This window comes from Camarhynchus parvulus, chromosome 1, assembly GCF_901933205.1.
Source record: "Camarhynchus parvulus chromosome 1, STF_HiC, whole genome shotgun sequence".
In the NCBI taxonomy this organism is placed as follows: Eukaryota; Metazoa; Chordata; class Aves; order Passeriformes; family Thraupidae; genus Camarhynchus; species Camarhynchus parvulus.
Genome location: NC_044571.1, coordinates 89,581,611 through 89,607,418, shown reverse-complemented (window position 1 = coordinate 89,607,418; position 25,808 = coordinate 89,581,611). Strand labels below are relative to the sequence as shown.

The 25,808-nt window shown below is 36.7% G+C and overlaps 1 protein-coding gene across 1 annotated transcript in view; it reads right to left on the bottom strand.

The window, feature by feature from the left end:
* SPAG17 (sperm associated antigen 17) overlaps positions 1-25,808 on the bottom strand; it is an 86,069-nt gene that overhangs the window by 48,155 nt on the left and 12,106 nt on the right. Inside the window, exons 4-13 of the mRNA XM_030953252.1 lie at positions 16,943-17,074; positions 13,052-13,229; positions 10,675-10,869; positions 8,129-8,310; positions 5,058-5,213; positions 4,384-4,465; positions 3,314-3,432; positions 2,305-2,442; positions 2,108-2,221; positions 509-659 (exon numbers count right to left, since the gene is read on the bottom strand). Of these exons, the coding sequence (XP_030809112.1) occupies positions 509-659; positions 2,108-2,221; positions 2,305-2,442; positions 3,314-3,432; positions 4,384-4,465; positions 5,058-5,213; positions 8,129-8,310; positions 10,675-10,869; positions 13,052-13,229; positions 16,943-17,074 (1,447 nt within the window). The remainder of the gene's footprint in view (positions 1-508; positions 660-2,107; positions 2,222-2,304; positions 2,443-3,313; positions 3,433-4,383; positions 4,466-5,057; positions 5,214-8,128; positions 8,311-10,674; positions 10,870-13,051; positions 13,230-16,942; positions 17,075-25,808) is intronic.

The following is a 25,808-nucleotide window of genomic DNA, read 5'->3' as shown; positions in this document are numbered from 1 at the left end:
ATAACACAATACACAATGTATTTCAAAATACATTCTGAAAGCTGTGTATTGTTCAATAAAAATTGTCTACCTAAGATACATGTGCTTCACCTCCAGAAGTGAGTTGATAAATCAACACAGTTTACATTAGTGTCTCTCAAAATGCATTCTACATTCTAGGACCAAAATTGCAATTTTTACTGCTGTTTTTTTTCCCTCAGAATTAGTAAGTGTTTGTATGTTTGCAAATATAAATAAATAAAGTACTTCCAAGGTAAGTTCCAGCTCTTAGTTATGCAATAGTTAACACTCATACAGTTGTTCCCATTAACCATGAAACTGAGGTCTGAAGTTAGGGTTAACTTGTATAGTAGGCTATAATTATATATAAGCAAGAATGTGAAAATGGGAAATTCTGCAAAGGTATATTTGGCAGCTTTAAAATCTTGCCCCAAAATTCCTGCTATTTGAGAAAATCATCAACCAGAAATAAAAAGAATGGAAATTATATCAATGAAAATCATTTTACCAGTAGTAAAATAATGCATGAGCTCATGAACTCTCGCCAAGCGCTCAGTGTTGTTTTCAGCTGAAGGAGAGGTGAAATGGATAAGTTCTGTAAGAGGCAGTTTATCCATCATTTCATGCTCAGTCTTTTCTGGATTGACGTTCTCTTGGACCTGGAATAAAAATCAAAGTATCAGAGTTAAAGTAAACTCTCACACTATTGACTTTCCAAAACTTATGTTTGAATAAAGAAGTCTTTTTCAGCAGAAGACATTAGCATGTGCTTAAGCCAGTTGGACATAAACTTATATTTGAACATGTGCCTATAGTGTGGTTTTGAATCATGGTGTCAGATACTGTAGGCAGAAAAATATTAGACACATAAGAGAATGACTGACAGCATAATAACAGGCATTTGTTAAAAGTTAGTTGTCTGTGCTAGCTAGACTTAAAAATACAGAAATATGTACTGATCTATTCAGACTGCCAGCAGGTACCTTCCATGTATCTTTCAGCTGGTCTGTGCTACTTTTTGTAGTAATGAAATCAATACACTTATTGATCAGTCTGTGATGAGAGGCAGCCCTCTATATCCAAGGATTTTTTTTCAGATGTAGTGGTATATTTCAGTTTCACTCTTTTTAGTATTACACACTTATGGTAACTTTTTCTTCAACTGCATATTACAAATGTATGTCCTCTACTCTTTCCTCAAACATTATGTTATAGCCTGAATTTCCTCTTCAGCAAGTATATAAAATACATCAAGCATATGTCTCCTAAGAGCATCTCTTATGTTGATTACTCAGCCCTTCGTCCTGCTGCAATACATCCAATGTGTCAAACTTGAGTTGTTTCTGAATCGTTTTAATCAATGGCTGTCAAAGTATTCCCCAGATAATTTGTAATCCAGGAAGCCAGGCAGACACACCTTAGCTGTGAAATCTAGAACTGTATTATCACTTTGATTATCGTCAGTGAATTTTTAAAGTTTAATGGTAAAACTACACCTTGCCTTTGGAAGAATTCAAGATATTCACCGTGGTTTTTTGATTCAGAAAGTCTGTGAACTGTTACTTTGCAATAATCCCAAACTATGCAGTCTCTGAACCTTTCTGCCTTTGTTAGAACTTCGCAGTATCTTGGTTACATGCTATGCTGCAACTATTTAGCCAACCTGAATACATTTGTTGTGTTCATTAATAACCGCTATGTATTTTCCTCTACTTCTCAACATTTTAGGATTCAGTCTAATCTGCAGGCTATATCACCACTAGCAAGTTAGCAACTCATTTTCCATTGTATCCTCAGTGTTTAACAGCAAATCAACAGTTCTGTAATATCTCTCATCTATGCCAAAGGCTAAACATTCTCATTAATAATGCAAATAGATCACTGAAATCAGTATGTTTGTGCTCCATGTTTGTGAGGTGTCCTCCATCAGTAACTCATTGCTTCTTAAGTAAACTAAACATGTGTTGGTGTGTCCACCTCAGTGGAAAAAAGATCTAGGATATGCTGTCCTGTTGTGCAAAACCAGTCCTCCTCCCCTTCTAGTGCATTAAGCATTCATGGCCTGTGAACTTTGGAAATATTGATATATAAACAGGTTGTGCTGTACCTTCAGGAGGTGCAACCGCTGAGCCAGGGCATCGTGGTAGTTAAATAAGAGAGGGTACTTGGGGGTGACCGTCTCTTGTACATTGGGTTTAGGAGAAAAGTAGTCATACAGATTCTGTTTTAAAAGAAAAGGAAGAGGTATTAAATCCCAGTAATGAGATCTGTCATTTTAGGAAATGAATGAAAGACAACACAAACCTTTTTTTCACTCATAGGAAGGTAAAGAGAAGGAAGGACAGAGATTATATGATCTGCAATGGCACGATGCATCTCATCTTCCTGAGGCTCTAGTGACACCAGACTTGGTGGTGGAAGGTCTTCTTCACTCGCAATAACCTGGCAAATACCGTATATGTTAGCTTCCATCACAGTATGACTGCTGCTTAACTTTACCAGAAATACCAAGCAAATCCTGCTATAAGCTAAGCACACAACCATAAATTCTGTGGGGGAAGAAAAGCCTAATTTTTTTCTGCAAGTAGCAAAACCACAATTTTCCAAGTTAGTTGCTGCACAAAGCAAGGACTGTGGAAAACAGAAATAAATGTTTTCCCTATTAGTTGCTTTTGAAAGGATAAGAAGAAAAATATCTCCAACTTGAAATGTTAAGGAACACAGGTAATTAAAAACTGTCTATTAGATGCTGGACTTTATTCTTACCCAGTCTATTTTCAGGCTAAGTTATGAAAAGAAAAACCCCCAAAATTATGCTGAAATGTTACTCCTAAAAGAAGGATTTCCAAATCATATTGTGTGTCTCTTTTAAATAATAGATTGTGCCTGAATTCAACAGAAGTCAGATCTGTCTAGCACTAGCATTGATGCTCTTATGTTAGGCTTGACCTAAGACCTCTGAACTAAGTAAACCAACAAAAATCCAATATCAATAACACCGCTGAAGGACACGAAAACTTGGATGAGAAATTGCACCTTTCTCCTAGTTTGATTATATCTGTAGTCTTCAAAAATTAATTATGGAGTAACACTATATATATATATATATATATATATACAGGGTAAGTGGACAACATGAAAGAAAAGAAAAGTTTGGAGTTTTGACTCCATTGTATTGAACCTCCTTGCTCAATGCCTCAATGCACTGTCTCATATTTTATGTTTAAACAGATGGATTTATTGATCTTTGACAATTCCTTATATTAGGTCTAGGCCAAAATAGCCACAGAAACTAAAAAGAGAACATTCCCACCTGTTCCAACATGCAGCTCAGCATTAAGGGTACAGAAAAGTACTCCTCAGGAATTTGATTCAGCAAGTCATTGTAATATTTCATGTCCACAGAAGGAAACAGAACAGAAGTTTCTTCTGCTATATTAAGAGATAAAACATTAAGATATGTTAGTTTAGAAATGCCAATTTATAGTCCAAGTCAGTTCTGCAAGTTTGCAGATAATGCAAAACTGGGAGGAGCTATTGACTCTCCCAGAGGCAGGGAGGCCCTGAAGAGAGACCTTAACAAATTAGAGGGCTGGGCAATTATCAACATTTTGAAGCTTAAAAAACAGAAGCGTTGGATTCTGTGCCGGGAATGAGGCAACCCTGGTTGTACTGACAGACTGGGCAATAAGATGCTGGAGAGCAGCACCATAGAAAGCAACCCAGGGGTCCTGTTTGATGGAAAATTGAGTATGAGCCAGCCATGCCCTGGCAGCCAGGAGGGCCAACTGTGTCCTGGGGTGCATCAGGCACAGCATGGCCAGCCGGGCAAGGGAGGGAATTGTCCCACTCTGCTCTGCACTGGGGCGGCCTCACCTTGAATCAGGGGAGTTTTAGGTTGGGTATTAGAGAAATTTTCACCCAGAGGGTGAGTGGGCCCTGGAACAGGCTCCACAGGAAAGCGGTGAAAGCACCAAGCCTGACAGTTCAAGAAGAATTTGGAAAATGGTTTCAGGCACATGCTGTAATGTCTTATGTAGGGCTAAGTTGGACTCTGTGATCCTTGTGGGTCCCTTCCAACTCAGAATATTCCGTGATTCTGTGAACTTTCACACAATATTTATTAAAGAGTCCAACAAAGTTAGAGATCAGACAAAATTACTGAAATCTTTGAAATCTGAATTTGACTAGGAACAGATAGAAAATAAGATTTTCTAAAGAACTTGGTTATCACCACTCAGACACTTCCACAATGCATTCACCAGGATACACAACATCTTCAGCTAACTGCACAAATAATTTTGAGGATTTGTGCTGTCAGATGAATGAATGGTTTGACAGAGGGATCAACTACAGATGGGTGCTTTAACCCTTTAAACATACTCTCTGACAAAACTATTGTTGGCAGAATTTCTTCTTGTTTCCCTTTTTTCCTTGTAGGTGACATCCGTGGTGGTGGTTGCTCCTAAGTGAATGAAAGGTAACATAAAAAAATCAGAAACCATAAAACAAATGGGTATTGCACCAATAGGTGGGAGAACTTAATTTCATTTAGCTTTGGTTACTCACCCTAGACTACATGCTAAACTTTTAATTGGATCAAGATAGTAAGAATATAGTGCATGTTCTAAAAAGCTACTTTCTTCTGCCTACTTAACATTTTGCCTACTATAAGTAAGATAAGGAAATAGATCTTGCATAGAACTAATAATATTTTTTTTCACAGTTCATAGATCTGCAACATTGCATAGTAGCTCTGTGCAGGCATATTGATTTTTCAGACACAAGAATGTATCATCAGACACTATTTAAGAAATTTCTACACCTACGATACATTATGCCTCTAAGATCCTTCCAATTTCTATTTTCTGCTTCCCTAATGCTCAGCTATTTTTCCCCATTTTTGGGGTTTAAATGCTAAAACCAAAAAGACAACTTTCATTCACTGAAAATTATTCACAGAGTGATGGTCCAAGGTGAATTTTTGAGTAAAAATTAAAGACAGGCAATTCTACCCTATAATTAGTTATTCTCAACAAGAAGAGAAGGGTCCTTGCCTCAAATGAAGATGGTTGTGTTGATTTGCTCTCTGGTAACACAGGCACATTAATAAACTTGGTGTTTTCCAAGTAGTTGCAATGCTGTCTTCTCCAGTCCAGGCAGTCATACATCAAACAAGCAATGTCTTCAAACACCACAGTACCAAATTCAAGCTGTGAGAGAAAACCAGAGACAAAGGATGAAGAGTGTGTATAAAATGTCGTGTAACTTAGTGACAGCAGTCATTAGCTCTTTAACCAGCAGATCTACATCTGTTTATAAATTTTCCAAAAGACTTTTTCCTCCACCAATTCAGTATGTTTTATAGAGTTATTCTAAAACCTCATTCATTTTATGGCCTTCACACTGCCACAGCAGAGTACGGACTGTATATTACCAAAGTGCTTTAGTTATTATAAAGTCTTACTTGTCTTAACATAACTATTCAAGGTCTGCTACCTTGCAGATGGAACTTAAGGGGTTTTTTTGGATGTGAAGGAATGGAAGAGAAAAATTAAAGTATTTTGTAATGTATGTACATTTTTACTAGCGCTCAACCTGCAGCATATTTGCAAGTTCAATCATTTCCCTGCTCTAAAAGGATAAAAAATAAAACCCTAACCAGGTAATTAATATAATCTCATATTATTTACTTTCTTTCTGTTGCTCTTTGAAAACAAAGAAAGCCTCAAGAATGGCATTCTGAAATCCACAGTTGTGAGTGAAGAAATGTCAGCATAGAGCCCAAATGTCCAGAAGGAGAGTGCTGTATCTGCAAAAATCTGACAAGGTAAGAGTCATGGTTCTTGAGGTCATGTACTGTGGTTTTCACCAAAGCTTGGGAGGAATAAAAAGAATAATAGCAACAGCTATTTTAAATATTAAATCTTCTTGTACAAATACCAATACCCTGTAGGAGACCACATGAAACACTCAAGTTTCAGCAGCTTTAATGGATGTATTCCTCTCCTGTACATCCTGAACTTTGCAGAAAGGATGGAATTATTATCACTTTTAGATGATTTCTGTAAAAAGCCCTTTTCTGAGTGATTTTTTCATTTTTGTGAATTTAGAGCAAGTCTCTTGTACTAAGAAGTTTGCCTCTAAGAGGTGGCTAACAACACTGAATGTCTCAATTTTAAATTTCCTAAAATAGAACGCAGTGAAGAAACACAACTGACATTGGGCACTAAGAAAATTAACAAACCCAATATAACAAACCAAAACATCTGCTTTCCTCAACTCAGTGGCTCTTTATGACACTGGGAAACTGGTAATCCCAAATCACTACATTATGGAATAATTGACTCCATTTTCATAACATTTAAAGATTAGAAGTGACACTTGGGAAAGAAATTCTATTTGTGAAAACAGAATGTTCATTAATATTCTTGCACTTTTGTTTTCCCAGTTCAATATTCTTCTGAAGAATGGGTTAGTATAACACTATATATCCATATATTTGTATATGTAAGGTATCACTAGAGCACATAAAAGTTTCATATAAAATATTGGAGTGTGTTCAATGCAGTATTTTAAACAAAACAAGATTTTTTCCAAGGTCATAAGTAACAAAACCCTGCTACTTAATGGGATCCAAGCAAAGTTTAGCATAATTACAATTTTGTAATTCAATTTGCCTGGTGTCTCCTCAGGACATAGATTTTTATCACAAGTTTTTAAGTCTAACCATTAGTGACTCTTCAACAAAGTAAATATTTTAAAAAGTATTTTCTATTTTAAAGATCTCAAATCTGAGAGCAGAGACTACTTGCAGTATGCAATACTCTGTCATTTTTATATTAACGTCTAACATTTTGCCCCAAGAATTTTCCTCCTGTGTGTCTTGCACTTCAGAGATGCAGCAAGCTTGGACTCAGAGATTCTCCAGAAAGCCCACAAGACTTTACTTTAGAAAGACTAAAGACTTTCTTTACTAAAGAAACTCCACAGGACTTACTTTATCAACCTATGATTTCAGAACTTATATGCTCTGCACCTGTTTCTTAAAAAACTTACAAACTTTCTTACGTCTGTAGGGCTCATGAAATTATAACTCCAGTAGGGCTCATGAAATTGTAACTCCAATCTGTTTAAATCTGTTTCAGTGACAGATGGTTTTTCCTTTTTTTCAGCTATAATATAGGTGCTTGCAAGATATTCAAAAGTAGAAACCCTGTAAGAAGTGATTATAGGGAAGATAAAAACTGTTTTCCCAAAAGGGGCTTGGCACTGTAAGATTATATAAAGAATATAATGATAAGTAGTATTATAAGTAGCAAACCTACATTCCACAATTAAGGCATTTTCAGTGAATGCTTTGGAAATCACTGTGAGTTGTTTGTATACAGGATCTACCATACTACAAGTAAGGTTTAGAAGAATGTAGTTTAACCCTAGAATGTCCTTTAGTCCTAATAATACAGACTACAAATACAGTACGTTAAATTATAGCATGTTGCCTCATTTTGTTTTAGCAGTTTGTATTTTTACTGCTGACACTGTAGATTGAGAAATACTGGACTCTTTTACTTCACTATATGTGAGAATCTAGGATGGAAAACATTTCTAATGACTCACTTTCTCCTTCAGTGCCTGGTAATAGTCCTGACTCAGCAGGCCATAGAAAGTTAGAGCCATGTTTTGGACAAAACGAAGCAGTACTGAGTATGATAAAGCAATATCATATATCAAAAGATATTCTTGCATTCAGCTAATTTTTTCTCATGTGACTATTCTGAGGTGCAGTAAGTAGGTCTGATGTTATGAGGGCAAAATATAACTTCAGTGTTATTTCATACACACATATGACTCTCAAACAAGATGCAAACCCGTTCAATAACTTTAAAACCTCAAACTATTTTACAACTCTTCTGCTCTGGCCTACAATATTAAGAAACTCCAAATCAGGCATTTTTATTCAAAGGACTCCTTGTAAACAGATGCTGAATGAAGTTTTTCGATACATAGGAAATTATTTTTGGTTAAGATTACAAATATACTAAGTTGAGATTAAATTCCCAAAGTGTTCCTAAAAGTTACAAACACTAAAGCATGGCATGCACTGTAAAAAACAGAATGTACTGACCAGCATTTCGCTGTCTGACCAATCAGGGGGAAAGTCACTTTCCTTAACTTGGTAATGAAGCCTGGCAACATCGAAGAGACTTGATCCATGCTTTCCACTGTTCAGAACTGGCTCCAGGAATTTCCAAAATGTTTCCAGGTCTTTCTTAGCTTCATCTTCCTTTCTTTTCTCTGCTTCTATATCTAAAATATATGAGTATTTGACAAATCATGGTACAGTGTCTCCCTTTAACATAAAGCACAAATCATGTATCAGTCTACTCTAAGTATTGTTAAAGCATTTCCATTCTTAGAGTCTCAGCATATATCTGACACCCAACTTGGGGATTAAAAAATACCCCCAAAATATCTTGCCATCATCTTCTATTCCAAGTACAATGATTGATCCTGAAAGGAACCTGAGGGGCCCATCTGGTAAAACTCCTCTGCTCAAGCAGGGTCACCAAGAGCAGACTGCCCAGGACCACGTCCACATGGCTTTTGAGTACCTTCAAGAAAGAAGACTTCATGACCTCTCTGAGCAATCTGTGACAGTGCTCAGTCACCCTCACAGTAAACAAGTGTTTCTTTGTCTTCAGGTAACACCCCCTGTTTCAGTTTTGCCATTGCCTCTTGTTCTGTCACTGAACACCACTGAAAAAGAGCCTGGCTTCCTTTTCTTTCAACATTCCTTTTAGGCATTTATACACATTGATGAATTTTCTCCAGGCTCTTTTTTCTCCAGGGTAAACATTTCCAGCTCTCTCAGCCTCTCCTCACATGAGAGATGCTCCAGTCCTTCGAACATACTTGTGGTCATTTAATGGACTCTCTCCAATAGCTCCTTATCTCTCCTTTACTGAGGAGTCCAGAACTGGACACAGAACTCTAAGTATGGCCTCACCAGTGCTGAACACAAAAGAAAGTTCAAATCCCTTGACCTGATGCAGTCTTGGATACCACTAGCCTTGTTTGCTATGAAGGTTCAGGGCTGGCTCACGTTCAGCTTATTGCCACCATCCCTGTGTCCTCCTGCGCAGAACTGCTTTCAAGCCAGTCAGCCCCCACCATGAACTGGTGCAGGATTTAGCCCTTGCCAAATTTTATGGGGTCTTGCCAGACCAGTTCTCCATCCTGTTGAGGTCCCTCTGAAAACCAGAACAATTCTGTGGTGTTTCAGCCATTCCTCCCAGTTTTGTATCATAAGAGTACTTGCTGATGGAACTCTCTTGATCACTAACAAAGATGTTCAGCTGGACTTATACCACAAATCCCCTCGGATACCCTCTAGGCCAGGACATTCAGCCACTTTTCAATCCAACTCAGTGTTTGCTTACCCAGCTTCTTTATGAGAAGACAGTGCCAACGGTCTTACTGAGTCAGGGCAGACAATACTCACTGCTTCCTCCTCCTCTACCAAGACAGTCATTTTGTCATAGAAGGTTATCAGTTTGGTTAAGAATGACTTCCATTGGCAAATCCATGCTAAATGACCAACTCCTTGTCCTTCATGTGCCTGGAAATGTTTCCAGGATTAGCTGTTCTATCATCTTCCCAGAGACTGAGAAGAGTCTGAGTAGTCCTTTACATTCCTGAGTCATTCCTGTCATTTCTGAAGATAGGAGTGATGCTTTCCTCCAGTTTTCAGGCACATTTTCCAATTGCCATGTTTTTTCGAAAGTAATTAACAGTGGCTTTGCAGTGACATCACAGCCAGCCCCTCAGTATGCCTGAGTGAATCCCATCAGGTCCCATGGACTTATGTGTGTCCAGTTTGTTTAAGTAATCCCTAACTCAGTCCTTTTCCACCGAGACTTTCACCAGACTTTTACCCTGTCTCTGGGGCCTGAAAATTCCAAAGGCCATTCATGATCACAACCACTTTTCCTTCTTTCAAGGTCCTTTAGCCAGTCCTTATAGGGAGGCTGTTTTCTGGATTGAATAGAGTTTATTGGTATTTTTTTTGTACTGTAGAGTCCATAATTCTATTCTCATGACAGCCAAGTAGCAGGGAATAACTGCCTCCCTTGATCTGCTGGCTATGTCACTACAGCTCAGGATAGCCAGCCATCACTGATGACACATATTTAGCTCACTGCTTACCAGCATCCCAGTTCAAGAAAGGTGTTAACAGCCTTGGGACAGCTGAGTATAATTACAGAACATTATTCTGAGGCATATTCTCCTGTGGCTGGGGCCACAGTCCCAAAGCAGCAAACTCTTCACTTTCCTTGAAACTACCAAATAAGCCAAGTTTTCTTACCAGTACACTTCCTAACAATTCATAGAAGTATGCATTTGATAAAACATTCTTTGGTGGCTACTGTGGCTGCAAACTCTGCCTGCTTAGTCAGTCCCTCTTTCTACTGTCCAGTTTTTGCATTGGCAAACCATTTGGTCTGGTGGCCAACCAATGGCAATACTGCTTTGGCACTGGCAAACACAGCTGCTCACAGGCAGCAAGCACAAACACATGGCAAAGAGAGGGAGAAAAACACAGCCAAAATAGTAATTTCCTGTATATAAAATTATCTCCTTTTTACGTATTTTTTTAAATGACCAGATTACCTTCAAGTGAAAGCGAAGATGGTTTTTGAAGTTTAGTTGCTTCTAAGTATATCTGCAATGGCTTGTAATTTTCAGAAGAAATTTGAATTACACTTGAAATGTTAATCCCAAGGTCAATCAAGACAGGCAACAACTGAAGATTGGGGAAACCCAGAATGATAAAGTAATAATGAGCACCATCATCTGGTTCATCATCTGTTCAAAACACAACAAAAACAAATTGGAATAAGAACATTCATCATCTAAACAAAATAAATTTTTTACTTGACTATATGGGGTTATGCAAATGAAGGTTACAGAAACAGTTCTTTTATACTCTCATTGGGAAAATTACATATAAATTAAAAAAATACGTGCATAAGACTCAGTTCTTCTGTACCAAACCACCTAGAACACAGCAGGAAGAATACAAGTCAGACATAATAATTGTTTGGAGAAAGACCAGGAGAAAAACTGCAGAAGTTGATTATAATCAGAATGTTGTAGCAGCATTTCTGTAATTGCTCCTCTCAAAGGAGTTTAGTGTCAGGACATATGCACATGCCTTAATGGTAGTTTAAACTATCCTATTTCATCCTGCATGGACATAGAGCATGGACATAAAGCTGGACATAGAGCTGGACAAAAAGTAAGTTACTGTATCTTACATGAAAGATTACCCAAGTCATAATAATTTCAAAGGATTAGCTGCAGGTATCAGCTGACTCACTGCTGACTCCTCCCTACCCAGCAGGTTCATGTTCACTAGATGTAATTCTTGGCAAAATCCTCATCCGCTGGTAATACCAACTCACACTAGTCCTTTTAGGTGGCAGGGGCGTATCCAAATTCATAGTAAAACATCGATGAGGAGTTTCACTGAGTGCCTGCTCTATTTGGGCTTATCAGTTACGTAGAAATATGCATAGCAGCATTTCAGTACCAAAGCAAAAGGTTAAACATGATATAAGTAGACACGAACTCTCTAGAACCTCTAGAGTTGTGTAGTTTCCTTTTATGCCTTATGGAGAAATACAGGTAGTAAGACAGGTATCAAGTGATTTAATTCATCCAGTACAGTTATTTATCTTAAGTTAACAGAAACTGTCTGCTGGAGGTCCTGTATCTCTCCATCAATGCTGAAACACATAGAGTTAGTGCAGACAAACCTACACTAAAAGCAAATCATAGCTTTATACTCTATTTAGCATTAAGATCCTTTCTCATGCTTACTAACGCATCACATGTAAAAGTGCTTTACTGACTCCTCAACTTGTGGGACTCATTTATCCAAGGAAGGAAAAAAGGTAACCTGGCACTGACATCTGCCTGTGCTCAGCCATATGCCCAGGGCTATGCAAATGCTGCTACCACCTGGAGTAGCAGGCTCTCTGTTGCTTGTAATATTAGCTAAACATAAAATAACACAGAAATTTAGAGAGAGATTGACTGAGGAATCAGCCACCACAGTCCAGCACATACATTGCATAAAGTAAAAATCAAAACCAGAAGAAAACTAGCTTATTATTTCACTCCTAGTACTGAAAATGAAATACATAAATTTATGTCTCAGTTACTGCAAGAAGAAAAAATATGAGCACATACAATTACTGAACATTAATTATTTTTAACAAAAAAGACAGGTGTCTGCACAGTCACCTACAGAGATCCAAAAATTCCAATGCGTACATGCTGAAGACTGCCTGCCATTTTAAAATTATAGTTATGATTATGCTAATAATCATGACAAATGCCTAACAGTCAGTCAGTTCTAATTATCAGTGACTAGTCCATATGCAAAAGAGGAAAGACATTAATGCAAGTAATCTCAATATTACTCAAAAGCAGAAATATTTAATTTCAGAAAGCTGATAATGTATTAGGGATGAATTATAAAATGACTGCTAGCTACCAGAAACAGATATAGACTGTCTTTGAATTTAAGGCATGTTTTTTTTTTTCTCTTTCTTTATACAGCTATATTACAACAAATATAAAAAAGGGAAGCCTAGAGTGGAAGTAATGAAAAATTTCTTCACTGACAGGGTTGTCAACTCTGTCAGTCGTGTTTTAAACTACAGTACAAGGAGAAAGCCACCTTTGGATACTGACATTTAATTATTCTGAAATCTTTCTCTAGGATAGGCTTTCTGTGGGATTTATTTGGCTACTTTATTGTAGTCTTACATATGCCCAAACATTTTGATGTTGACATGCCACATGTAACTTATCTGTATTTTACTTCTTGGACTGCACAACCCATCCTAACACTGAGCAGAACACTTCAAATGCAAAGTGGCAAAATTTTGATATTGCCAAATAGATCTTGACTTTTCAACATGGAACAAAACTAAGTATTCCAAGGTTTACCAAGAGTATATCATCATATTTTACATACCAATGTATTTGTCTTTCACTTCCACTTCTCCCCGTTGTTTGAATTTGGTGTCCTTTTTAACAGGGGATGATGACACTGACTTTTTTCCTTTACTGTCTTTTCCACTTGTCTTATCAGGAGATACCTTATCTTTTTCTTTTTCTCTTGCTTTCTCTTTTTCTTTTTGCTGCTGTTCTGCCTGACAAGATGAATAAATGAAGTCTCATTAAAGCCTTTGTGAAGAACAAAGGTCAGACTGTTGCAAAACTTTAGGTGTTCAACTTTTTTATTTTCACACTTTTCCCTCTCAGCTGCTATAATATATATGTGGTGGAGCTGTCTTGAACACCCTGCTTTTTCCTACTCAAACACACATTTGATTATTTAGATGCTCTTACTCAGTCATAATGCTAAGACTTCACATTAAAAAGGAACTGCAAGAGGTAGGCAGACATTTTACCTACCAAACTGACAAAATGCATATGGGTAGAAAGATGAGTAAAAAACCCCAGTGCTTTAGTTACTTCCACTACAGCACTTGCAGCAGCCAGAAACCTTCCTTGGACTGAAAGGAAATATGGCAAAAATTCAATATCTGTTAATATCTTTAACATCTCTGTTAACACTCTTGACTATGGTGTAAAATGGTACCACCACTATTTTTCTTTGATGTAAATATCTGTCTAATGTAAACTAGAACCAAGAGTTGTGTGTTCCTTTTACACAGGATATTACTCAGCCATTCTCATTATCTTCAAATAAAAACACCTACACAGAGCTCTTCCTAGTAATTTAAGAGTACAGGACAAAAAAAGATTTTTTAAGTGTCCCAAAGCCTCACTCTATAAATCCAAAAAAATTGAGAGTAGGTCTGAAATGAAAAAATTTAAAAAAATATTAAGGTAAAGTAGGTTCTGTAAAGCAAGAAAGTGTCCACCTTATTTTTGCCCAGCAGAATTACTACATTAAAACTATGCAAAAATTACATTTCAGGATTAGAAAGCTAAATTAAATTTAAAAAAATATTAACTTAATTTATAGTTACAATCCTCCTGATGCCACTTAAAAGCCTATTAAAGCAATTAGGAAAGCCCTTCATGCAAATGAGAGAGGTCAGCTAACTCTATATAGTTGCTTTCCCTAGATCCAGCTGAAAAGCAGACTTTCCAGCTGCGGAAGTTGTATTTTGTTCAAATTTAAAATCAAAACAGAAAATATTTTCCTGCTTTTCCCTTCCTTCTTGAATTTCCTTTCTGTAAAATTTAGAAATGTCTTTGACAGAATCTTGAAACTATTTCCACTGTGTAATGAAGGATTTGGAGGCTTTCATTACTTTCTTTCAAATTTGTTCCACCTTTGACATTTCAAATTAGAAATGTTGATAATACTTCTTTGAATTCTAAGCTGATGAACACATCAAACAGATAATACAATCATCATGCCACAAAGATCACAATCAACTTGATCTATTGCATCTGCATAATTTTAAGTAATTCTTAAATAAACAGAGACATTTATGGACTTGCCAAGATTCTAACAAAGAACATTACTTGACCTAAATACTTTAGAAAGTAAGAGCCTCTCCTTTCTTGGACTCTTTCCTTTTCCTTTTAATGTCATATTTCTCCTTCTCTAAAAGGTGCAGCTTTTGGTGGAGTTTCTAATAATCCATTAACTTCTGCAATTTTGTTATTTTAAGCTTCACATTTCAAAATTTTACTACCTCAAACACTTTTCTAATTCAGACACACTTCTTCTCTTCTGCATAATATTTATGCCTGTCAATTTATGACAAGCTCCTGCTCCTAATGAAATACAGGATGCCTTATTTTTGGTTATTTACATATTGTATTAGTTCTGCTGATCCATTCTAGGTATCTATTTAAGAAAAAGACCCATGGACAGATATGTTTGCTTTCTGAGAACTGATTTGTGAGTAAAATCCTGTTTTCAACACCCAGATTGCTGGCAACAGAACTTGTATTGTACAAGCTAGTTGGAAAGGATTAAAAATTCTATGGCAGCCAATTTAGAGATAGAACTCTAAATTAGAAGTCAGTTTCTGCCCAGTCTGTACTGCAGAGCATCCTAATATCCAAGAGCCTTCCAATTCTTGACTCTCCTTCAACGGCTCCACTTGTGTTTGCCTGTCACACATTGATACAGATACAATTCAAAGGAGGTGACAACTTTTGCAGACAGTTTGGCTAAAACAAAGAAGTAACTGTAAGTGCCAGAGACTCTTCAACCCTCAATATTGACTATCTACCAATTAACCAGGGAAATAAAATTACAGTTACAAGACTAATTTTGCTAAATCAAAGCTCTAAAGACTCCATTTTAATACTGAATTGCCATTAAACTTCAAAGTTTTGTTTGACAGTTTACTTACAAGAATTGACTGCTATCTAAGAAAAAAGCATTTTTTTTCCAATTCACTATTAACAATCTATTCTACAGCTTCAGCCTCTCAATTTCTTTTCAGATTGAAAACACACTATTTTTCTCATATTCTTCATATATTTCTATGGTTTAAATTATCATTTCCTAATAAACTGAATTCTGTGGGAACAGGACACAATATTAATGGAATCACCCAGCATTTAATGTTCTTGTGATTGTGTGCTACATTTCATGCACCAACTTCTCCCACAAGTAAAACTATTGATAAAGAAATTTACAGATTTTTCAGCTATACAAAATCCATTAAACTATTTTCTGCTTGCATCTTTTACATGCGCAGACTCCTTAGGTTTCCATATCATCACACTTCACACTATAGGTTTTGATCAATTAACGGGGTAAACTTACTGCAGCAATTGTATGACTTTCTGATAATTAACTGACTTTCTTCAGTTTCATGAATGTTTGTTGGAAAAGGACAATAGCAAAACCAACTGTTCAGTAAGTTGTTGAAATGTACCACTGACAACTCCAAAAGATGTTAGAAATAAATTAGAGGTCTGATCTGTGATTCAGTGCAAGCTTGGTGAAATTCCTCCTAGAACAAATAAGCAATCTGTCCCAGACAATCTTGGAGCCAGTAGTGACGACCTCAGAGACAAATGGAAGCAAGTTTTAGGAACACTGGAAAATGTGGTACCTGGTTCAGAGAAGTGGACTTCAAAATATGTACTGTTTTGAGCGAGTTCAGAGGAGAGGAACATGCATAATCAAAAATGAACAACCATGGTACATATTTGGGTTTGTTAGTTAAATATGTAATAGATTTCTGTAGAATGGAGTGTAGTGTTGTTCCATACAGGGAGAACTCAAACAGATTTAAATGAGAGTAGGGTTGGTAGGATCAGAAACGTTTTTCAAATGCTCGCGTTGCAGAGATGGTTCAGAAATAATACTGGTTGCCATGGAAAAGCAAAGACACAGCACAGGGAAGTTTTAAGAAAAGGTTCAACAAACATCTGCCAGGAATAGTTTATGTAAATATTATCCTGCCTTAGTGCTGGAGGATGGAAGAGATAACTTCTCCAAATTCCCTCCAGAGAGGAGATTCATAACAAGAACTCTGTCATAGTCGGCTCTGTGTCTATCCTTGATACCTTCCAAGTAACAACCTCTCCTGCCTTTACTTCATCAGGGATTCATTCAGCAGAAGCCTGTTCCTAGCTCTATTTTCTATTGGTCCTAACACTAAGCTAAGCCATTACTAGCAAAGACTTCTTCCATAGTGTTTTTATTTTCTCTTTTTCCCTCATGTTCTCACTGGCATTTGAGTAATTGAGAACTTCATGCACAAAATCTAATCAAATTTAAAAAATATTTCTAATCACATTTCTCTTTAATTACAGTTTTAAAAAGCCAAAGATGAGGAGAAAGCTGGATTTATGGAAGCAACACCATAGAATAGAAGCGTCTTCAAAAATGTAATGTTCCTAGGGCATACTATAGTACCTTCTTTTCCTCTTCTCTTCTCTGAATAGCCTTCTGTTTGAGACAAAGTAATTGAAATTTCAACAGCTTTCCAGTTAGTGTTACAGGAATTTTTTCACCCTGGTCCAGAAAGGCTTTGGCTAATTCCATCACCTGCAAAGGAAAAAAAAAATCGCAACAAAACTACTACTTGCATAGATTTAATACTGCACTTGACTCATATTTATTTACATGCTGAAATGAGCAAGTGCTATCTCACATTGTACCATGTGTGGGTCGAAATGGCCACATTTCCAGATACGCCACTATTCTTTGGTTCCAAAGACCTCAAATAAAGTTATTTCAGCTATAGTGTGCGATAAAACTAGAATGGAAAAAACCTTCTACAATTTATGAGAAAGTCAACAGACACAGAGTTCTCACAGGAAAATGTAATTCTCTTTAGGTTTTAACAAAGAAACAACATTGAGCAACTACATATTATAAAGCAACAAATTAAAAAGCACCTAACAGATAGCAAATCAAGGGGAATAGTTTGCAGTACTGTTTACAAAGTGACCAGTGTCTGAGGGACTAGCCCTAAATGAAAGATAAAAACTTCTTGAAGGGAATTTGAGAGGGTCTGTCTTGGTGAAAACACACCCCCTCCCTGTGTAATTCTGATTCTGTTGGTATGCAGCCTAATTGGGGTGAAATAAGGCTATTGAGTTTTCTTAGGGTGATGACAGCAGCAGGAACATACAGCTGCATTGTCCAGATGTGTGGTATTGACAGGCTGTTTTATGACTATGTTTTTTACAGCTTGTTTCCACTAAATTTCATACAACTCACTAACATCTGGGCCGTTTTCCTTGGAGCCTCATAACCACTTTATTTACTGCGAAAAAAATAAAATAACATAAAAATACTGTTAAAAAGTTGTTATATGTTTCTTTTTACTTGTGTTGTCTCTGTAATAAAGTTCACCTACGTAGGAAGCGCTGTTGAGGAATAATATAACCATAATATTTTCTTACTTTTGTTTTTAAGCAACCATCAGCCTTATTTATAACCATGGGCTGAATTAGGTGTTACTCAAATGCTCTGACATGTTTCTCTTTTCTCCTCATGGAGCAATTACAGTTGGGCACATATGGTGTCAATTTTGCTTGCTAATACTGAGACAATGAAGGTGCACACTGCATCTCACTGAACTGTGTCTTGTCTAATGCAAACACCACCATTAGCTTTGAGCTTTCATAGATTCTTGCCTAGTTTAGAAATTTTCACTTCTCACCTAAATGTAGCCACTAAAATGCTTCTCTGAGTAAAGCAAAGCCAAATCAGAATCCAGACCATTATATGCCAAATCGTTGTTTCATGCAAACAAAAGAAAGGACCAGAAAAAGAAATGTCTTAAAATTCAGATCTTTTCCAAGTTGCATAACAGGGAGACAAACCAAAACATATGCATTTCAAAACCCTTCCACAACAATCCTGCTCTTGCAATACAAATAAATCTAATGATCTTAAAATACACAAAGGAAGATACATCATGATTAAGATGAGTTTTGCTTTGCATGTTTTGTATTCAAAGCAAGACTGGTCACTAGCTCAACAAGCCAATCATAGAAGGCTTCCGGAAAGACCCACTGACATCAGAGCCAGAGCAGAAAATCAAGGACGTATTAAGAACAAGACTTAAAAATTACCACACACTGTGGGCACACTAGGACCTACTAGTTATTCCAACAAAAAATAGTCACCCAGAGCTAGGCACACAAATCGGTGCTCTGAAAGAAAAAGACATTGGTAGAAATATCATATCAGTAATTTCCCTCAGAGAGAAACATTCTCATAAAGTTTTTTTTTTAGAATTGATGTTAACAACCGGTGGAAAGTGATGCTTCTCACTGGTCTAACGTAGATGAGTTGCACATTTCTTGAAACACAGTAGAGGGGAAATGGAGGGATTCTGGTAGGATTCCTGAAAAGTGTATATATAGTAACTCAGCTTAATGACAGTGGCTGATTTATTGTTAATGGAAGAAGAAAAAATGCTTAGATTATTAAACCCCACTCTTCCTGAGAATTTTGAAACATTTTACCAGTCAAAAGCAATAATTATTATAAAAATAATTATTCGTATTTTGTAGATAGAAAATACAGGAATGAAGAGCCTTGCTGAAGTAGAGTGGGTAGGAAGGACAAATTGTCTTATGTGAGCCATGAGAAACATAACCAAAACTATTTAACAGGAATACATTCCATGACTGTGGAAAGAGGTCACACAAATAAAACAAAGACAGAACGAGTGCACTACATTTGGCAATACAAAGAAAGCAAATATCTTTTCATGCAGAAATGTAAAATATGCTTTATACAGGAGGAAATTAAAACCAATCCTAAAGACAGAACATAGATCAATCCATGCACAGTAGATAAAAAGAAATTAAATTTATTACACATCCATATTTACTTCATCTGTGGTCCTGTGAGTTATGCAGGCACCTGGCATAAACAGTTAAAAATCTACAGAGCCTCAAGTGAAAAAAAAAAAAAAACCAAACCAAAACCTCAAGACAAAAACTGGGTAGGAATACAGAAGGAAGCTTTTCACCTACTGTGAAGTGGATTTGTTACTGATTGGCTATACTTCATCCCACCAGTGATGATCTTTTTCTTATATGAGAAACCATGGAAACTTGGATGGACAAACTTAGGTAGGGCCTCTTTTCCTCTAAGGCAAGAGGAAACTTAGCATTCCTCACACAGCAGGGGTCACACTGGTGAAGCGCAGAAAGGCTTTGGTGATGCAGTATTTGATCTCATGTGGTGGCAGTATGAAGCACACAGAGATTTAGCTGTTTGGTGCAAAGGGCATGTATTTGGAGCCACGCAAACACTGCATGAGTGCTTGTAAGCGACCCTACACCACTGACAGATGTCAGCACCATTGAGAAAGGAGATAGGTCTTAAAAGTTAGGGGAACATTTAAAGCCAGAGTCTTTGTGCTATCTTTCTTTGAAATGCCTCTTTTTTCAAGATACAGAACAATTGTGGCTGCCAAATTATAATAAGAAAACCTTCCAAAAAGATAAATTAAATTATAAACTTTCACAGCTTTATTACTACTGGGCAGCAGTAACATTGCTTGCTATGAACAGGGGTCAGCCCACTTCACAGTGTAGTTCTCCCATACCCAGGGTGAGCTTTCTAAAGCCCTGTCTTCCCTCTTATTCTTGAAATTATAAGAAATCCAGACCATCACACATGCCTCAGACTCATCTAACACTTCCTCAAAGAAACATAATAGTTCCTAGAAGAACCAAATAAGTAAAATCCCATAGTTGCTGACACAGTTCAAGTTAATTTGAAGCAGGATAGTCATCAGTCAAGAGGCTCTATGGATTACACAATCAAGCTGGTAATTACTATTCAGATATATTTTCTTGAGCAAAATAATAAAAGCACAGGAAAAAAGTGATCTTGACATATTAAAATCTGCTGTCAGTCTTATGAGTCCTTCACAAGCAACTTTGAAGACAGACTAGGGGACAAAAGCTGCATATGTCATACTTATATTTTGTTTTTCTAAAGAAGACTTCTTTAAATATACTATTAAATACTTCTGACTCTGTCATTGTCATTTCATTGACTAAAGCATACTAAAGCAATCATTTGAAAGAATACCAGGAAAGATCTGAGCTAACTGAAACAACTTTTTTTTTCAGATGACACCTCCAGTGTGTTGAAAGAATTCAGTTTCTCATATAAGACCACTCACCTAACTTCATTTTAACTCTCAAAACCTCTTCCCACCCATGATGTCAAAAGACCACTTGCTTAATCATTATTTTTCACTACTGAATTAATGACTCACAGTTCAAAGAGAGTTTAAGGACTCACATAAATCAATAAATCAATTACATATCTGAGCAGAGCTCCATGCAATGCTTATGTATCCACAAGGTAGACTGTAAAACCTAAGACCAGCCAAATGAGTCATCTTTGTTACTCAGTGAAGATGTATTCCAGAGAATGAAAATAATTAAAGAGGATTTGATGATTCCTTGTACCCCACGGAGCTCTTTCAACTTAACCTATTAAAATGAAGCAATACTGAGGAAATGCTGTTCTTGTGCTAAATATCTTTCTTTCTATTGTGAGAACATTTCTCAAAGCAGAAGCAAATGGCTGCTTGTACTCTAGAAAAATAACCTGTCACTCATGTGAGTGAGTCTGTTTTTTGCCAAAACACTACACAGCTTGATCTGGTTAGCAGAAACCTATTAGAATTATCCATTGTAAGAAACACTGTTCTCTAACCTCTCTCTACAGAAAATCTGCAACCCGAGGGGACATTTTAACTGATATGATCTCAGGGATGCTCTATGAGAATTTTCTAACACACATGCACAGTGTTATGTCAAGTACTTATATTGCGTTTTAAGAAAAACAGAAATGGTGAATAACCCAATTTCAATAAAAAAAGAGAAAATACAATACATAAAAATAAGGAGGGTTTTATTAGAGAGCTCATACAGGAGCTCTCACCATCAGGCATGTACACCTCCTATGGCTCCCCAACCATTAGCTGCTATGAAAACCCAGCTGCTTTAAGGGATACAAATATCCAGCGACTGGAACGATCAGGTATTAGCACTGCTCTCTCAGGAAGGAGTTCTATGCACAAAGAAGGTTTTTTCTCACATGACCTTTCATATATCTGTTTTCTTTTAACACTGATTGGGAGGCAACAGTTGAAACAGCATTTAAGTGATTTCAGAAGAACCCCTACAGAACCCAGACCCTTTTAGAAAAAGAGGACAGGCCAGTCTGTTGTGATTTGTGCTCAGATGAAGGGATATATTGCTATGATCAAATACTTAAATGTTTACATGTCAGTGGGATGAATCTGCCCAGTAAATCTTTCCATTATGGCACAGAATATTTTAAGCTTCTGAGAACTAAATTGTCTCCAGCAATTTCAGCCAACTGAATCCACACAATGAACACCACAAAGCTAAAAGATTTAGTCACGCTTCTCTAACATTGCATCTGGCTAGGAAGAGAACCCAATCAGAAGTGGAACAAAAAGATTAAGAAATAAAATTGCTTCATCAAACCTTGTGCTGGCAGAAGCCATCCAGCTACATCTTGACAGAATTTTCTAAGCCACGTCAGAATATTTGGGCCAGGTAGTTCCAACAGCCTTGTAGACTGGGCACCAGAAAACTGGGCAGGATCTTTCCACCTTGGTTGGTCCAGCTTTGCAACAGGGCTTTGAGATTTTTTTTTAATTTGGAGACAAAGGATTCTAGGATTAGTTGCTGTACTTGAGAAGAATGTCATACACTTTATTGTCCTTAATGAACCTAATACTTTGAAGACAAAAAAACAGAAGACAGTATTGCCTTCGGCTACTTCAGAGAGTCCCTCTAACATTTCAAGGATGACATTCTCACAGACATAATTGCTGTTTCCTCTAGTTACACAGACATCTCAACAAAACCTGCACAGAAAAAGCAGGAATTTGATACCAATTTGCATGTAGGCAGGAACTCTTGTAATCTGTGAAGGAAACCCAAAGTGTCTCCAGTGTTCTAAAGCAGATTTTAAATAGGTAGATGAATTTCAAAAGGTTATTAATTGTCTTCCCTAGAAAATAAATTGCTAACATTTTGAGTACTACGAATGGCCTCAGGTCAAATAATTACAACTAACAGTAATAAAATAATGATGCACGTTTATAAAATCCTAGCTTGATGAACTATGAACTATGGACTTCATTTCACTATTCTGAAATGAAACTAGGAGATGTGCATGTCAATTGCCTCATGTAAATAATAGAACTTGGCCGCCCAAATTTTAGGAAGCGAAATTAGAAAACACAGGTTGTTTTCCTGCTCAAGCTTGAGACTTTTTCCCCCAGTTTTAACATTTAGAAATGCTGGTACTTTTTAACATGACACATACTCCTGGAAAGGGATACTGAACTGGAGACACCCAAACTGACAGTGAACAGCTACAATTTATAGAACTGCCTGGTTCATAGCAACAATGGTTTCCTCTCATGGAAAAATTAAATCCGAATGGAAGCCATACAATTTGATAACTTAAAGGACTACACAGGCCACTTGATCATGCAGTGGCATCAGATGATCTGACAATGGCAAAGGCTGATGCAAAGACATGCTAAACCAAAATTAACAGATACTTTCCCTAACATTCTTTTAAGTAGATTGACCTAAATACCAGGAACCAGCAGACAGAGTAGATAAACCCTCCTCAGAAGATATGACACCAAATAACTCAGGTAAATACACCACCTCATTTAGTGGATCATTTATAAAGCATCCTATATTCTGTAGTATAAACTGATAGGAGCTTGATAACAGATAGAAAAGAACTGAAAACAGATGAGTAAATAATACCCACAGCAGGATTTAAAGTCCCTTAACCTTCCCTGAAGCCAGTACCTCCCTAAAAGGCATATTCATTTAACAACAATTCCCAAGTGTACACATTAAACATCTGTGTATCCACACAGTGTAAGGGCCAAGTCCTTCTGCAATAAAATTCTCTTCACTCGCATCCACACAATACCACTTGACAAAGGCTGACTGGAAAACTGCTCCATTTTATTATGACATTTAAGAGTGCAGTATGAAATTTATTTTGTACTGGAATGAAAAATAAAATTAAGTCTTTCTATCCTTCTAATCATTCAGCATGGCTGCCAAGGTTGTTTCTAGTGTCAAACCCTGTCATGAAAACAATGACACCAGATAAGTTTTGGCTCCTGAGCTGTTCCATTTTACACCAACTTCTAAAATTGTTTTTGCTCAATTGGAATGAAAACAAAATCTTTCTAACTTGTATTAAGAACAGAATTCTACTGACATGCATATATAGAGTGAGGTTTGGTTTCTTGATAGGGCTATCTTTACTTTTGAGAAAGCCTATTCTTGACCACAACCTTTATTATGGTGTTGTGTCAAAATCTATACACTATCTATACACTTACACAAAACCAGGAAAGCTTTGATTATATGTTTCCACAAGAAATAAAAAGGCTTTCTTAAAAACACTCCTGACTAACATTATGGTTGAAACTGTTTTCCTAAGTGCTCCATATCCTGCCTACTACTTGGTTTGCTTTTCTGGCAGTGGCAGACAACTCTTCTGAGCTTGTACTTGGGTGAAAATATTCCTTCCCATAAGTGTTATGTCTCTGACATTAAAAGTCCCCTTTCATCAAGCTAAACCCAACATTTTTGATTTTTCTACCCTAGGAGTTTATCATAATGAAAACAAATAAATGCATACTCCATACCCCTAGTGCTACCCTCCTTATTCCTTTTTCTGAAGATACTGTTAGAGACAATAATGAGAGTCTAAAAAAGGGGCATAGACAATAGAACGATATAAGGTAATACAAAGGTATAAGGTATATAAGACCTACAGAAGAGAGGATATGAAAGATATTTAGAAAGAGAATATCTATTCTTAACTTTTTTAAAAATGAAATTCAGGCCACTGGGGTGAGTAATATAAGGTAGTTTTGAATAATTATACACATGCACACACATTTAAAACATATTTTAAATATGTCTATTACCTAACTATAATTACATATAAGAAGAATACAATTATACATATTACATTATACAAATGTATGTCACACTTCCTGATATAGTAGGAGCACCTATCCCAGGAAACACACACTCGGTTCCAATCTAAAGTGGACCTTCTCTCTATATCATAATGTGATCAGCACTTCAAATAATTTTACCAGCAGCAACCTTTACTTCATAGGTCTACACTCTACACATTCCTAACAAAGCATCAATTCACAGAAATGCTTGAAAGATGCTTTACATCCACTGCTTCCTGGCTAAACTTATTTAACTTTTTTCAACTTGGGCTTGTTAATTGTTATGTTTTACGATCCTACAGAAGTTATTAATATCTTGGTTATATATTTTGTTTTGGAAGTGACAGAAGAGGAATCTGTTTCTTGTACACCCAGAAAACTCAAGGATTCTTCTGCATCTACAGTCTATTGCTTATTAAGGCAGGAAGTACTGTGAACATGATGCAATTTCTCAAGGATAATGGCATCACAATCTTAGGGGGAAAAACAACAATAACAATACCAACAAGCCCAAAGAAAAAACCCCAAACATGTACAACATAAAGAATTTTAAAACAATAAGATTCTATTTCTAACCAATTACCTTTTAGTCCTTTAAATGAGCTGTACAAAACATGAGCTAATTAAGATTTAAATGCAAGCACTCAACTGAACTGGATTTTAATAGCAAAACTATGCATATTATGCTTGGCAAAGGAAGGATCTAGTTTGGGAATCTCTTTGGTTTGTTTATTGAAACTGCACAACTAGTTGATATCTCAGTATGCCTAGTGATAAGGGTTGGCTGGTATGTATCTTGACAGTAAGCCTGGAGCTTCTCCTGCTTTTATCTATCCAAAGGTTTGAAGTTTCTGAGCTGACACTGCTTCCTGGTCAGCAAGGAGGTAAAATAAAGTGAGGTTTTGTATGAAAACAGTCGGTCGTGCAGATCTGGAACGGGAGAATCAAACAGGTCTTGTGTTCACCCAATGATGACAGAAAGAATGATATGTAGTCAAAATTTTGTATTGTCTTCTGCTTAAATATTTAAAGTTCCAGCATGTGATTTCACAGAATCACAGAATTTCTAATTTGGAAGAGACCTTTAAGATCATCGAGTCCAACCCATGTTCTAACACCTCAACTAGATCATGGCACCAAGTGCCAGACCCAGTCTTTTTTTAAACACATCAAGGGATGGTGACTCCACCACCTCCCTGGGTAGATGATTCCAGTATTTGACCACTCTTTCTGTGAAATCTTTGAAAT